The 15,734-nt window shown below is 35.5% G+C and overlaps 1 protein-coding gene across 1 annotated transcript in view; it reads right to left on the reverse strand.

The window, feature by feature from the left end:
• Positions 1-3,386: 3,386 nt before the first annotated feature.
• The window catches only part of LOC127027754 (uncharacterized), a 37,286-nt gene continuing 24,938 nt past the window's right edge, over positions 3,387-15,734 (reverse strand). Inside the window, exons 3-13 of the mRNA XM_050913593.1 lie at positions 14,867-14,994; positions 12,784-12,864; positions 10,976-11,098; positions 10,222-10,314; positions 7,992-8,052; positions 7,369-7,517; positions 6,669-6,872; positions 6,102-6,268; positions 5,521-5,672; positions 4,782-4,859; positions 3,387-3,951 (exon numbers count right to left, since the gene is read on the reverse strand). Of these exons, the coding sequence (XP_050769550.1) occupies positions 4,795-4,859; positions 5,521-5,672; positions 6,102-6,268; positions 6,669-6,872; positions 7,369-7,517; positions 7,992-8,052; positions 10,222-10,314; positions 10,976-11,098; positions 12,784-12,864; positions 14,867-14,994 (1,223 nt within the window). The 3' untranslated portion in view covers positions 3,387-3,951; positions 4,782-4,794. The remainder of the gene's footprint in view (positions 3,952-4,781; positions 4,860-5,520; positions 5,673-6,101; positions 6,269-6,668; positions 6,873-7,368; positions 7,518-7,991; positions 8,053-10,221; positions 10,315-10,975; positions 11,099-12,783; positions 12,865-14,866; positions 14,995-15,734) is intronic.

The raw sequence follows: 15,734 nt of genomic DNA on the forward strand, positions 1-15,734 counted from the left end.
CTAAGTTTTTAATTGGTATTCGCGGGAACTTTCAGGGTATTTTAGAATAGGGGGTTGAAAATTATTGCAGGCCTGCTTCTTTTTTCATATATGCCAGTGTTTTGTAACTCAACCTCATTGTCTTCCCTGGTAGATATTAGACAACCCACATATCTACATTCTGAGAGTTTTATCTTGTATTTTACTGCTGATGTTTTTAGTGTGGTGGTTTTTTTTTTTTCCTCCATGATCAATTTTTTTGTCACAGTGGCTGTGGTGAATCTTTACAGGACATTCAAATGCAATTTCAATGAGAAATTGATATGATCATCTTTTACTCAAAAACAATTCATTATTTTATGAACTAGATTAAATTTTTTCATTTGATTGTTTGCAGGTTAAAAGATTAGATGTGCTAAATAAGAGTTATGTTATATAGAAGTTTTCCTAAAGAGTACTTGACTTCTACAGCAAAGATTCTTCCATAGTGCGAGAAAAGTATTTTTAAATGAAGTTTCTGGAGAGCGTAATTTTTCTAATTAATTATTATTTGTTCTTTCAGTACATTGGCCTTTAATTTGATTACATTATTTTTTAATCTTTTTTTCTTTGTTTCCATGTACCAGAGGAATAGTAAAATAAAATTATCAGGGATTTATAATGATGCTGTGATGTATCATGATTTCCTGGTTTCGGCTAGGACAGAGTTAATTTTCTTCCTAGTAGCTGGTATAGTGCTGTGTTTTGGATTTAGTAGGAAAAGAATGTTGATAACACACTGATGTTTTTAGTTGTTGCTAAGTAGTGTTTATACTAAGTCAAGGATTTTTCAGCTTCTCGTGCCCAGCCAGCAAGAAGGCTGGAGGGGCACAAGAAGCTGGGAGGGGACACCATCAGGACAGCTGACCCAAACTGGCCAAAGAGCTATTCCATACCATATGACATCATGCCCAGTATATAAACTGGGGGGAGTTAACTGGGAGGGGAGATCGCGGCTCAGGAACTAACTGGGCATCGGTCAACGAGTGGTGAGCAATTGCATTGTGCACCACTTACTTTGTATAGTTTAATTCTTTTAGTATTGCTATTGTCATATTATTATTATTATCATTATCATTGTTTTTCATTCCTTTCTGTCCTATTAAACTGTCTTTATCTCAACTCACGAGGTTTTTTTTTTCCTGATTCTCTCCCCCATCCCAGGGGTGGGGGGGTAGTGAGCGAGCGGCTGCGTGGTGCTTAGCTGCCGGCTGGGGTTAAACCACGACACATGAGCATCTTTTAGAAGAGCAAACCAGGAGAAAATTTGCATAGGATAGAAACAGTCAGAATTCTGTGGAAATACAGTGGCTTTTTTTTTTTTTTTTTTTTTTTTTTTCCTCATTTTTATCAGTTGAGGATGATATAGGTACCCTTTTTTTCAGCTTCGGTATTTAAGTTCCTATTTTAATCTTGCTTAAACTAAAGTTCATTTTTTTTGTGTGTAAAAATGCACTAAAATGCATTGGTCCCTTCCAAACCAGGAAGCAGTTTGGGAGCGGATAAGGTAGAAAGACTGGTTTTCTTTTCAGTTTAAAAATAAAAATAAAGCAGGAAAGTATGAGAACTACTGAAAAATACCCCAAATAATTAGTCATTTGTTCTTTAAGACATTAGAAACTAAAATTTACTGTACTTAGTAGAATTTTCATTTTTCAGTTCTTTCAATAGGATCTAGATATCTCAGCTGTCTCTATCAGAGACATGTTTTCGCATTTTTAGCTTCAGAAATACAATTAAATATCTGGCCCAAGGGGATGAGAAACAAATTGTCAATTCACTAATCTCAGCTGGTACATCCTTTACTTGAATGATTCTTATCAAAATCAAATCAAAATGACATTGTTTTCTTATTCTTTTTGTCACTTATGGTATATTGGTTAATTTAATTAAGTTTAAAGTATGTAACAGCTGCTATTTTAAATGCTATTTTGTGAATCATTTTAATTAAATTTAATTCCCAGCCTTAATGTTGACATTAACACTAAGTAAAAATCAATTGCCTAGTAAAGAATTTAATCCTTTTCTATCTGTTGCAGAATTAAAAATGGATATAAAAGCTAGCAACTTGAACAATTACATATGAAGCCATGAAATTGCTTCAGTAAACTTGCATAGACATGAGATTAAGTGAAGGAAGGAGCTAAATTTTAAGTTTTAGTCAGATATTCAGAAAGGTTAGAAAAAAAATAGTAAGAATTGTGTCAAATCTTCTTCACAGATACAATCTTTTCACATGAGGACTTTGTTTAAATAGTTAACAAAGCTAACCAATACAGTTAATAAAGAAGTTATTTCTTTTTGGACAGTTTATTTTATTTTACACTACTATACCTAAAATATTCAATTGCTTTACACTAGACAGATTGATAGCTGCACCACAGTTCGAAAATCTCTTCTGATTCACAACAGAGCTCTGGCTTGTTACATGACTTCCATTCTTTAAAGCTGATTTAAAACTGCCCTTAACTGTGTCATCACCAAATACATCAAAATTCTAACTGCAGCAGAAAAATCAGTTGGTGGTCTATGTGTACATCCTGCATATAGTTTTTACAAATGTTTAGTTCTTTTCTCTGCCTGTGGTGAACTGGCACTGGTCCAGTCCTGTCTAATGCTTGGACTTATCAATGGTGCTGCATCCTGTAGTGGTACGTTCATCACTAAACACTCACAATCACCCTCTTCTTTACCCACTCTAGTTGTTTTTCTCTTGAGCATCATCACCATAATGCATCTACATTTTAATGACATCTATGTCCTTATTTCTGTTCTCTTGCATTCCCTTCCAATAGCCTTACTGCAGAAAAGTGGACTAACAGCTCAATTGAAACAGGCCATAAATACATTAATGGCACTCAGGAACAGACATTGTGTTCCCAGCAGTACCTCTTTACAATACACTTATCAATTTGTTTGCATAAAAGCTCCGTCATAGGTTTTGGATTAAAGGTTGTGGATGTTACCTTCTGAAAGCCAGGTCAGTGCTGGAATACAACTTGTTTTCAACTTAGCATATAGGCAGTAACGTTAGGGACTTGACTCAGCTGACTAGTGCAAATAAACCACTCATAGCCCCAGGTAGCTATGCTTGGCAGCTGAAAAAACCACCAACCCTAAGAGTGCACACTTGGTATCTAAATTTGCAGTGTGCACTTTCTTCCAGGAACTTAGTATTATCATCTTCAACAACCATTTGTTACAGACAACAAGTGGTTGTCTTCAACAACAACAACCATCATCTTCACCTTGATTTGTTCTTTGATTAATTAGAACTATGATTTTAAAGTTTATATTTCTAAGCTTTTCTTCGTATCTATGATTTCTTCAATTTCATTTTTTATTGAAAAAAAAAAAAGAGGGTGAAGACTTAAAACACTTACTATGCTACAAGAGCCAGCACTTTAAAACAACCACTGAATAGTATTTTGAAGTGGGACAGAGTGAAGTTTATTTTGGAGGCTTGTGCTTCACAGAGAAAAATTACCCTTTGGAGCCACCTCTCTGCATATGTTGCTTGTAGAGACATGTTAAATGTCCCATTTTAGGCAGCAAAAACTTAGTGAGATGCATCCCATCCACTTGCTAGCAGTTCTATAGCTGTTTTTCTCAAGGACTTCTTTGTTCAGTCACAGGCTCTTTCAGGTTATCATAATGCTGGTTTTTTGTTGTTTTGTTGGTTTTTTTTTTTTTTAAGATGTCTTAAAAATATTTCTTAAAAGGGGTAAAATTTTCAAAACACTTAAAAGCCTGCACAAGTTTTCTGATATTTAGTGAACGATGGGCTTTTAATTCTTCCAATTAATTTTCCACTCCAGAGATACTGCAGAAAGCGCTCTTCTGCTTCAAGCTTTCTCTCCAATGTCCCTCTCTAAACTGGGGACCTTGTTCCAGTGTTGGTATCTCTTACTGTTCCTTTGTTCTTCGGTAAACCTAAAAAACCAAAACCAAATCAAGCAAAAAAATGCAACCAATGGTATAATTAATAATTACCAACATAAATATTTTAGAGTTTGTGTTCATTACTTACCAATGAAGAATTTCTGTACATTAACTTGACATGATGGCTGTTGTGTTAATGTCTATGTAGGGGAGGTAAAGATTTCAGGCAATTTTGGGACTGTTCACTTTGAGATCCAACAACAGCAATATGATAAATGCATTATTGCACTCTGGTTTTTGTGGCATCACTAAAGTGTGTGTTTGGGTCACTTTCAGCCAAGAAAACTCAATTCAAACAGTTATTTCTTTCAGTTATTTACTCTGATGTAAATGCAGATGAGACAATATTTCATTTGTAACCTACTACTAAACAGGAAATCTGTGCATCCCAAATCATTAGATATATGAAAGACACTGACGTGCTGGAGCATGTCCAAAGAAGAGCAATGAAGGTGGTGAAGTGCCTAGAGAACAAGTCCTGTGAGGAGCGGCTGAGGGAAGTGGGAATCCTTTCATACACAAGAAAGGTGTGACCATATAATTCACTGGTTAGCAAAGCTATGTTATTCTTTAATGTAAATGTGCTTAGGGGCTACAGCTATATAACTGCAGATCTCTGTACATAATGCCCATTTAGATTTGCTCTTTGGAAAAAGATGCACATACAGACATCACAGGATATAATCCAGAGCAATAGAATATACTATAATAATATAATTTTGAGATATAATCTCAAATCCCTTAAGAACATTTAGAAAAAAGAGGGCATTTTTTAATATCCTCTTTAAAACCATGTGGGATGATACATCATAATATATTACCTTGATTTCCATTTTAAACTTCTGCACGAGTTCCTCTGGAGAGTGGCTCTGTCTCCTCAGAGCATGTTGCAGGGTCTTCTGGAGAGTTCCAGTAATTATATAGTTACATATAATAAACATATAACCCAGTAAATCTCGTAAATTAGAAATAGTCATTCTCTCAAACAGAAATTCACAACTGCCTTCCTTTCACTGCCTAAACCACTGAAACCAGGTTTTGTGTGGCAGAATCACAGAAAAAGCAAGCCAAATATTTGAAAAATGTTTTCTACTAGTCCTCTTAGAAGAACACAATGTGTTAAATTCATGCAATGGATATTTTGAAGTTTTCTTCAAAAGGGGTTACTTCCTTCTGAACTCTGCATTTGCTGTTGCATTCAGTGCATGGCTGTCAAATCTGGGGGGATTCTGGGTGTGTCTACCTTGGACACCCACTAAGGTATTTAGACACAATGTACAAAAGACACCTGATTTTCAAAATGACAAAGACACCAAAGAAAAGATGAACAGTGGGATATAAATGTGGAAACCATATGTTTACAAGCCATGACCCCGTATTAAAATTCATATAGTGATTCATTAAAATACCCATAACTGAAGATGTTTCATGGAAGACCTTATGGCATGGCAGCAGCATGCATCTAAACACATTTTACTGCTGTACTGTGTCTTCCTATATTCAGAAGTGAGTTGGCTGAGGATAATTAGGCTTCTCTGAATTGACAAGAGGATTTCTCACCTGTCAAGGCTACATAAAGACAATCCCTTTTAATCCAGTTGGGGATTTCCCCCGTCTGGATACAATCAAACACAATTTTCTCTGTTTCAACATATTCTAAATCAGACTTGGCTTTCCCAAGATTCCTGAAAAGGTTCGTTGAGACCTGTGTCCTGTCATTCAAAAAAAAAAAAAAAAAAGAGTTTGTAAGGAACTGGTTACTTAAACCAAAAGAAAGATGCAATTACCCAGAATATGAGGAAGAAACATCCTGTAAAAATGTAGGAAGAAAAAGAAGTTGATGTTGTAGCACAGGCTTGCCAAATAAGCTTAATTCAGCACATTTTATAACACACTGGATAAAACTTGCATAAGCCAGTTACGTTGAAATGTTTTTCTGCTTTTTGTAGCTGATGTTTCTAAGTTCCCTGATTTCTTTCTTAATATAAATGTAGACTCTACTTAGATTTTTTTTTTTCCCCCACCATAACTATGCATGGAAATTATAATAGCATTCTTTAAAATGTATTTTCTCTCTGTGAAAACCGCTCATTATTTTTCTGTATTATTTCTATCTTTGTTTTATTAACTATTGAATATACCTTTTGTCATCCATAGGTTCATTTCCATAAAATACTTCATAGGACAGAATGTCAGCCTGAGCGTTATTAAAGGCGTCTTTCCGATCAGCCCTTTCATCCTCGTTCTTCCTGATAAGCTGACTGATGTACTGTTGTACCCCAGGGACATCACAATATATGGTGTGAACCTACCATGGATCAAAAATTAGATCATATTTCCTGTAAAGCTAGCACAACTGTTTCAAATTCATGTAGTCCTAATAACTGGAAGGATAGAAAAAACATGTTTTTTCCCATGATGCCATTCTCATGCTTCACTAATTTATCTTTTAAAATAATGCCAGTTAAGCAGGGTTCAAGTTGGTCTAATCAGTTTTCTGTAGGCTGACTTTCAGTGGGTATTTATGGTTCTTTAATTCCATGTGTTATTCTGAAAATCTCACCTGTAGCCTTTAAATCAATGTATACAAAATAACTTTTCCAATTTTTTAAGACAATAACAATACTAAAACTGCACTTCTTTCCTTATTGAACTTTTTAGAAAACCCAGTAAATAATTTTTCATCTTTGCAGTAATCGAGTTCTTACCTTCTTGACAAGAGTTTTCAAGAATATCAGCACTGTGATTTGAGGATTCATTGCCTTGTTACACCTTCTTTCGCTTTGTAGGAGCTCAGTGACTTCTCTCTCTCGTTTCTGTAAAGATTCCTGTATCTTTTGCAGCATGGTGTGTGCTTGCCAAAGATATCCCTTTTCCACTGACCATTCAGGTTTCTCTTCTTCATTAGCTATCTGGGGGGCAACAAAGAGAACTCTTATATGTTAAGCCAGGATCTAGATTTTCCTTCCTTTCATATGAAATTGCCAAGATTTTAATGAGCAAGATAGAGCAAAAATAGAGAAAAGCAAAAGAAATATCGAATAAGAAGGGCTACTTGGTTCCAACATTCAGAATACAGTTTTTACAATTCAAGAAGTAGAATAATATAATAAAGAAGTAGATCTTTAAAGGATTTTGTAGCAAAGTTTATACTATCTAATATTATAATGAGAAAAATAGCACACTATCAGTGATTTCAGGAGAACAAGAATTAGTTTCATTACTGTGGTGTTTTAATCATTCATCATCAATTTATCATTCTCAAGCCATGTACATATTTGCACACAGTTTTTACTATCAGTTAGTCCCCTGGCTTACTTCAGCCTTTGCTAGAATCAGCCTGATTGCCTTTGAAATACCTGCAATAAACGTAAAACCAACCAGTTACATTTCCATTTTTGTGCTCACTTGTTCTGTTTTTAATTCTAAAACCTCTGACACATCTGCTTTTTCTCCTTCTGTCTTTTCAGACTTTTGCTGAAGAATTTTTATCTGGAAATTCATGAGGTCATGCACTCTTTCCACATACAGATTGATGTTGTGAAGTTCCTGCAAAGCTGAATTGAAAGCAATAGGAAAAACAGGTAAGAACAAGTTAAGCATTTCTAATCTGCAGTTCCTAGAATATTGTCTAGGTAGGCCAAATTATCTCCCTTTAGAGATCAAGAATTTATAATGAACTAGTACATTTTAATAATCAATAATTCCATCTATTTATTAAAATGCAAAGAATTTTAGAGAGGTCATGCTTTGTTTTGTTTTAAAGTTCTAAAGGGAAAGCTACAAGTGCCGAAATAAACCTACTCAAAACTGATGCTGACTGTAATAGCTAGTTATGCTAAGGAATTTGGAGTCATGACAGACATTATTTGTAGCTTCAACATTCCTTTATTATTCCATCTGTGACATAGTATTGCAATAGAAAAGCTTATATTGACTTCAGCTGGTATGCACCTCAGTGTAAACAGAAAAACAAACAGGAAAGAAAATAGAGAGATCAAGAAACTCTGTATCTGAAATACAAAACTCACTTAGTGTGTGCTGGGTATAAAGATAATCTAGGTTTTTACCCAAATTTTCTAGAATCCAGACCTGCAAGACAAGAAAATAAGATAGAAGAAAATCAATGTTACCCTTTTTCATTATATTTCCTTGGGGAGAATAATCAATAACAGTGAATTAATGTTTGTTGTGATTTAACCCCAGCTGGCAACTAAGCACCACGCAGCCACTCCCCCCCTCCCTCCATCCACTGGGATGGGGGAGAGAATCGGGGAAAAAAAACCAACCCAAAACCAAACTCATGGGTTCTCGTGGGTTGAGATAAAGACAGTTTAATAGGACAGAAAGGAAGAAAATAATAATAATGATAATGGTAATAATAAAATGACAATACTAATGCTAAAAGAATTAGAATATACAAAACAAGCGATGCACAATGCAATTGCTCACCACTCGCCGACCAATGCCCAGTTAGTTCCCAAGCAGCTATCCACCCCGGCCAACTCCCCCCCAGTTTATATATTGGGCATAACGTCATATGGTATGGAATATTCCCTTGGCCAGTTTGGGTCAGCTGTCCTGGCTGTGTCCCCTCCCAACTTCTTGTGCCCCTCCAGCCTTCTTGCTGGCTGGGCATGAGAAGCTGAAAAGTCCTTGACTTAGGATAAACACTACTTAGCAACAACTAAAAACATCAGTGTGTTATCAACATTATTCTCATACTAAATCCAAAACATAACACTATACCAGCAACTAGGAAGAAAATTAACTCCATCCCAGCTGAAACCAGGACGATGTTGTTGCCACTTACAGGCACAGTCTACACAAACGGGCTGTTGTGTAGTAATTGGCTGTTACTAGAAAAGAAAATATAGAAATAAACCAGACACTGCTCAGAGTCCAGTGTTTTCACAAGAGCCTGTACCAAGATGTCCTATGCTTATATTTTCTTTAGCATTTGTCCACACTACTGGAATAAGAGAAGAGACAAAAATTATAGAGAATCCTGCAACAGTTGAAGAACAAAAGGTTTTGGAATGACAGTCCTAAGGCAGCCCTGAAGAAAAGGTGGTGTGTGTCAAATCTTACCAGCATTCTGTGGTCTAACAGAAGGTATTCCTTCTTCCTGCAAGCCTTAGAACATTGTATCCTCATCACTTTTTACTCCTTATTACAAAATTTTTGCTATATTTGTTTCATATATAACAATTAGGTCAAGGGATTTGTAAAACCTGTGATGTTTCACAGTTTATCTATCAGGAATAGGGTATTATTGTGGTAGACCTTGTTAAAAATGTTTGAAAAGAGAAAACCTTAATTTTAAATACTGGTGCTATGCAAAATTTAATCAAAAGATGGTGCTATGTCATCTGAAAAAAAATAACTCTTTCCTGAGACCTTCACTCAGAAATCCTACAGAAATCTGCATTCAGTTTCATAAACGCAAAAAAGAATCTGGCTCTGAGACTCCCTGCCCCCTGCCCCACCACAAGGTTAGCTAAGATCTCCCTGAATAAGTGTCTTGGAGTAGTGCAGTGAAAATTGGTTGTTATAAAGCAACGTTGAAGACTTGAAAAATTACAGAAAGACTTGCACATATTACGTGGAATAGAACACTACGCAGAAAATAACAATTATCAGACCATGCTCACAGATGCTATCTATAGAAAACCAACAAATTTATTTCTTTTTCCACCTCTGCAGTCATCTCAGATCTTTAGTAAACTGAACTTGCATTATTACAGAGAAATTTGGAAAACCTGAGGAATTTTAAGCACATCGCTTTTTCCTGGGAACTACCAAGTGAGTTAGTTTTGCTGCTAGGTCAACCAGTTGCATTGCAGTGTTGTAGTAGCTTAGATGGGGTGAAGTTTTTCTTGATTTTTAATGCTAATAGCTAAACAAAAAATAATCTATGCATCCTACTGTGATTTTAAAATTCTTCAAAAGACATGAAACATGAAATGAGAGAGAGAAATGACAATCTAATAATTTTTAGTGGAAAGACTAATATAGTATGACCAAAAAAAAAGTATGTCATCTTCATTGGTGGTTAAAGGCTGAAAAACTACTTGGGTTCTCTGAAAAAAAGGAAGGCAGGTGCACAGCAGTTCAATCTTAGCTGATTTAGATGTACATGTCTAAAGGCAGACAGTGTGGTTTCCATGTCTCTTAGACCCCTGGAAACAGCACACACTGGAAAAGGTAATGAGAACACTGTCTAACTCCAAAAAGAAAATCCAAACTGGCTTTGTTCACCTTTTCTTCTTCCCATTTCTCTGTTTGTTGCTTCATTTGGTGCAGAAGATCTTCCTTCTCTTGGATCAGTTGTCTGTTTCTCTCCCTCAGGCTCTGAAGGCAGTAGAATAAGGCAAAAGGGATTACAATTCCAACACCAGTGCTTCATTTTTCAAAAAGGCCTGCAGTTTCAGATTTTTTGTTCCATGCATGTTGAGAAGTCATAACATTTGGACCAGGCTGCTAAGTCCTGGGGATCTCACACAAAAATAATATAAATCAACCGATTTGCAATGACCACATGTGACCAGAGGTGGCCTGCTTCTAAAGACCCTCCCTAAAGGCGTGAACAGGCTGAACCTTTTCCTTGGTAGCAGAACAGAAGGAGGAACAGGATAAACCTTAATATCTGTTCATCACAAGGAAAAGCATTACACATCCTATATATTCTGTGAATATTTTTACACTTTCTTTTCATAAAAACAAAGCTATTTCCAAGTGCGTAAGCACAGACAGTACAGGAGAACCCCACACTGAGTTTTCATCAGGGGCATGAAGATAGGCCAAGCTATGAAAGCTGTTTTGGAAACATAGTGTGTAAGGCTTTATTCATCTGCAGGAGACAGACATAGTTTCGTATTAATTTCACAAATTGTGTGTCTTCATCTGACTGTCTGTCCCTGAGAAGAAAACATTACTTACACAGCCTGTTCCTGCAACCTCTGCAAATACCTGCCATTCTTACTCCCATGTGAAAATTGTACTTCTTGGTTACCTTAACTGTATCTTGCCAGTGTGTGTTGCTCTTGTTCATCAGCTCTCGGTAAGCTTCTAACTGGGATTTCAGAATCCTCATTTTCTCACCATAATGTTTCTTTATAGTAGTTATAGTCTGTTCCTGTATTACAAAAGATTATTGAGAAAATGAATAGTGAGTGAAAACACAAAAGCCAAGCATGATAAAGAGAACAGTTTCCAGAACAGGTAATGCTTGGTTCTCTTCAATGCTTTTTATTGTCCACAAACATTTCTTATTGATCACAGGAGGTTTGTTATCTTCACCTACTGCAGACTTTGAGCAAAACTTACTGCTAAAGTCATTTATCTTTGCTCTGTTTTTCTGCAGAAGTAAAAACCAAAGCCTTTCTGAGAACAGACCAGAATGAATTCACTTTAAGCATAGCTAAGCAATTTTAAAGAAATTAAACTTTGCTCAGAAAACAAAAGCTTGGAAGTGTGGTAGCACAAAAAATAACTCTCAGCAACAGGAAACTTCTAAATAAGGCAATAAAATTTTATCAGAAATGCAACCAAATCAGAAACTTTAAATAGCACAGATATTTCCAGTGCTACTAGGAATGATTTTTATTTCAGAGATTTTAATTAATAACACATTACAGCACCCAAAATGAAAGAGGTTCTGTGAAGAAAGATCATTACAATCCCTGTGTTTGCATCTGTGCCCAGCAGGCAATTCCCTCTTACTATGCATCTGTGGTCTTCCTGTTTCTCTCTTTCTCTTCCCATAGTGATCTACAGAGTCAATTGAAAGTGTAAAATGTGACTGTGCAGGGGTTACATTCCTCCTGAAGCACAGAAATGGATTTACACAGGTATTGCAACACTTGTGCAGATGTGATAACCTGAGAACAGATGAAGTCCTGTTCCCTACTAAAGGATACCAAGCCTTTGTACACTACATACATGGAACTCTCTCAAGTTTGCTTGACAGTCTGAAGAGTTTGTTCACTTCCCCTTGGAGGTTCCAGAGGAATTTCTGAATCTCTTCTCTCTGTGCACCCAGAATAAACTTTAATTGTATGGAAAACATACACCTGCATAGTAACTAAGTGCCTGTCCTCCTCTGGATCAGAAAGGGAGAATGATGTGACAAATAAGCAGAAAGATGAAGCAGTGGCTGCAAGAAAAGGTTTCAGAATAGTGTGGCCAAAGATGATGTGGGTAATTTCATATTTTGGGAGAACTACTGACTAATGGAATGCAGAAATGCTTCCACTACAGAAAGTGAGGCACTGTGGGGTTATGGTCACAGGACTGGCACCTCTGGATCCTCATTGTAACCTTGCAGGGGTTTACAGGTGGAGGGATTCTGCTATTCTATAAACCGTATTGACAAAATATTGCAAGGCTAAAGCAAAGCTAAGTGCAAATTAGAGGAGAAAGTACCAACAGAGTAAGAGGCTGTAAAACTCTCCACTTCAGCAATGAGGGAAGGCAGTACAGCTTGGCACAACCCTTTACATCAAGATCATTCTTGAGAGGCACAACCTACATAAACGTAAATGTCCTAACCATGGTGTCAGTTGTTAGAGGAAGATGGCATTTAAGAGAAAAGTTTAGTAACAAAGTTTAGAAAAATCTCTGCAATTGTGCCAGACAAAAAGTAAAAGCAGATTTTACAAAGTTGTAAGGTTAAATACACTTAAAGATGCATTACTTCTGGAGACTTAGAATGGGTACCTGAATGCAGATGTAAATGTGAATGAAGTAGATTTTATCCCTCTGTGTCATTTTGATTAATGGTATGACACAACAACAGTGCTAATGCTCCAGAATAATTACCTGGTTTTCTTTCCTTATATTGTCTAGTTGTCTGATTATCTTCATGTGTTTGTTTTTCATTTGCTGCATGTCTTTTACAATCTGTAGAGGATGAAGGAAATTATCAACTCAGAGCACTAGCAACTCCAGTTACAACAAACCATCAAACAATTTTCAGGTACATTTCTCAAAATGACAGATATAGTACAGTGAAGAGTTTGATCTTGAAAACAGATAAACAGCCAACAGGACTGCAGGCCAAAGCTTTCAGGCTTCAACAACTAGAAAATATGTTATGTTATTGAATAAAAATCTGTATATGACTTGAAATGGTTTTTCTTTTCTGGTCCTAGTACTGCATCTCCACCTCTTCCTTTTTACTGTAGTGATCTGAATTGAATATGGAAGACATAATAATTGCAATTTTTCTAAAGTTCTTGAAAAAGAAAAACAGCATTGTGAAACATTACTGAGAAAAAAGTAAAAAAAAAAAAAGGCAGTGGAGAAGATTGCATTTTTGCATTTAAGAGTTAGATAACAGAAATTGGTTACAGAATACACTCAATTCTATTTTGTATTCCATTAAAATAATTTGAAAACCTGCAAAATTGATATAACTTTAGGGTGTACTACAGACATTTTTCATGACTAATAAAAACAAATAGATACATAAAGGACTGGCAAAGTGACCTTTTTCCTGTTTGAAAATGAGTCATTTAAGCTTAAAATTGCATCAGGATCCTTAGTGACTCCGTTTTATTCATTTTGTTTCTAATCCAATTCTTAATAGTCACAAAAGGAAAATTCCACTATCTCCCATCTCAGCTTCTGCTGTCCACTTTTCTTTTGACATACTTGTCTGGTAGGTGCAATGTCAAATTACACAACAGTGATACTTGTGCATCGTAAATGAGGCTAACAGATACTGCTGGAGAAATTACAGCAATAATGAACATGATTATATGTAAGTTACAAAAATCTAGGCTTTTCCAGGGATTTCCTTGGCTTCTGTTCTTCATTTAAGCTTAATATGATGTAGATTCTGCTGACAGTGAGCAGCTCAGCCGAAATAAAACTGAAAAAGAAAAAATCTCAGATTTTTTTGTGGTGGCTGATGCATTATTTTAAATTGTTGTGGTTGTTAGCATTGATCTACCATGACAGATTAAATCTTTGTGACTATTTACAAGCAGTTAATTTGGGAGTGAAAAATCTCTGCCATCTGACACTGTCACAGTTCAAATGATATAAAAGTAGCAAAGCTGCAATGTAGTATTGAAAGATACTGTCCTATTTACCCCCCCATCAAAAACACTACTGCGTAAGTAGAGGAATTTTAAAGAGACACAATTAAAAGGTTAAGACACAAGGAAAGCCTCTTCTAGGAGAAGACTGAAAAGATCCAGACTGGTTTATCCCTCTTATCACCCACAGAGCTCTGAGTCGTCTTAATTAGATTGCTTCAGGTATTTGAACTTGATTCTTACAGCTAGCTCAGGGGTCTGTAGCCTGTACCACAGAAGTCACCATAGAACTTCTTTGATGCATAATAAAAGAACAAAAGTACAAGAGCATATTTAATGGAATAAATAAACCAATGAAACCAATAAACCAGGATATATATCTACATGCACACATATACATAGATATTGCATAATATAAAATAAACTGGCTGAGCAGAAAATCCAAAATTATGCTAGTTACTGCTACCAGAAATATCACAATAGCAACAAAACCTCACATTGCAAGTCAAAAGCCACTTCCAACAATCAAGAAACATGATAAGAAATATATGGGAAGGCAAGGGTTTTCTCCATATACAATTACAATGGAGTTTTTTATCTTTAGACACCTACCTGCAACAGGCAAATGTAAGCAACTTAATATCTGATCTTAACTTAAGATGGCATTTCCATTTTAATGTTTGTATTTTTACGTCAATATTCAAAATTTAAGTGCAGGCTTCCAAATGTGAAGAAGAAACCTACTAAGCAATAAGATTGTGTGAACTGAATTCATATGATGAAAATGATTATCACCATTCATTTAGTATATCCTATGAAAAGAGACACTTAATTTAATTGGCAGTTGGGGTTTTTTTTACCTTGATGATATATAATGTAGCTAAGTCGTATGGAATATATGGAACTTCTTCTTGGGTTGTACATTGCTCCAGCTCAGATTCTTTGTGATAAGCATCCAAACAAACTCCAGATGTGTTCAGATGATCTACTGTATAGCAAAAATTACTTTATCAACTTGAAGTATAGAACTAAAATGCACAGCAACTCAGGATACACATATTACATTTTAAAATTTTTACTAGAAGCATCAAGTATAGTTTTAAAACATATTTTTTTTCTGATAACAAAGAACATGGACCTTTGGGAGAAGAATTTTAGCAACCCTGACTTGTCAGCTTTGACCTAGGGACACCATCACACATAGTTATGTGGTTTGACAATTACTTGTCCATGACTACTCTGATGTTAATTACATATATTTATGTCATTAAAACTAAAAAAGAAAACTTAGATTAAAAAAAATTATGCAGAAATATGCTGCCTCTTAAGAAAACTGGCTTTTATCACAGCTAAGAAGAGGGCACTTTAAAGCCTTCTTCAAAACTACCTTTTACAAGCTGTTTGATAAATCCAGTTTATATCAGACTATGATATGAAATTTTAAAATTTCTTTTTATCTTCTTTTTTGTTGATTAAAAACACATCGTTACTTTTTTTTTCCCCCCAATCAGATCTCTCTGGTTTAACACAGTAGATTACTTCCTACTGGAAAATTATTTTAAGCATCATAATTAACTAACAGGTGTATAAGGTCAAAAGAGACTGATGTGACTTGTATAGATCTAAGCTATACAACTTCATTCAATCAGAGCTTACATAAAAGAAAAAAAAAGAACAAACTTCCCCATTTATGTAATGTATTATGTGTTCCAGAAAGCAAGAATAATG

Source organism: Gymnogyps californianus, chromosome Z (genome assembly GCF_018139145.2).
Source record: "Gymnogyps californianus isolate 813 chromosome Z, ASM1813914v2, whole genome shotgun sequence".
NCBI classification, from domain to species: domain Eukaryota; kingdom Metazoa; phylum Chordata; class Aves; order Accipitriformes; family Cathartidae; genus Gymnogyps; species Gymnogyps californianus.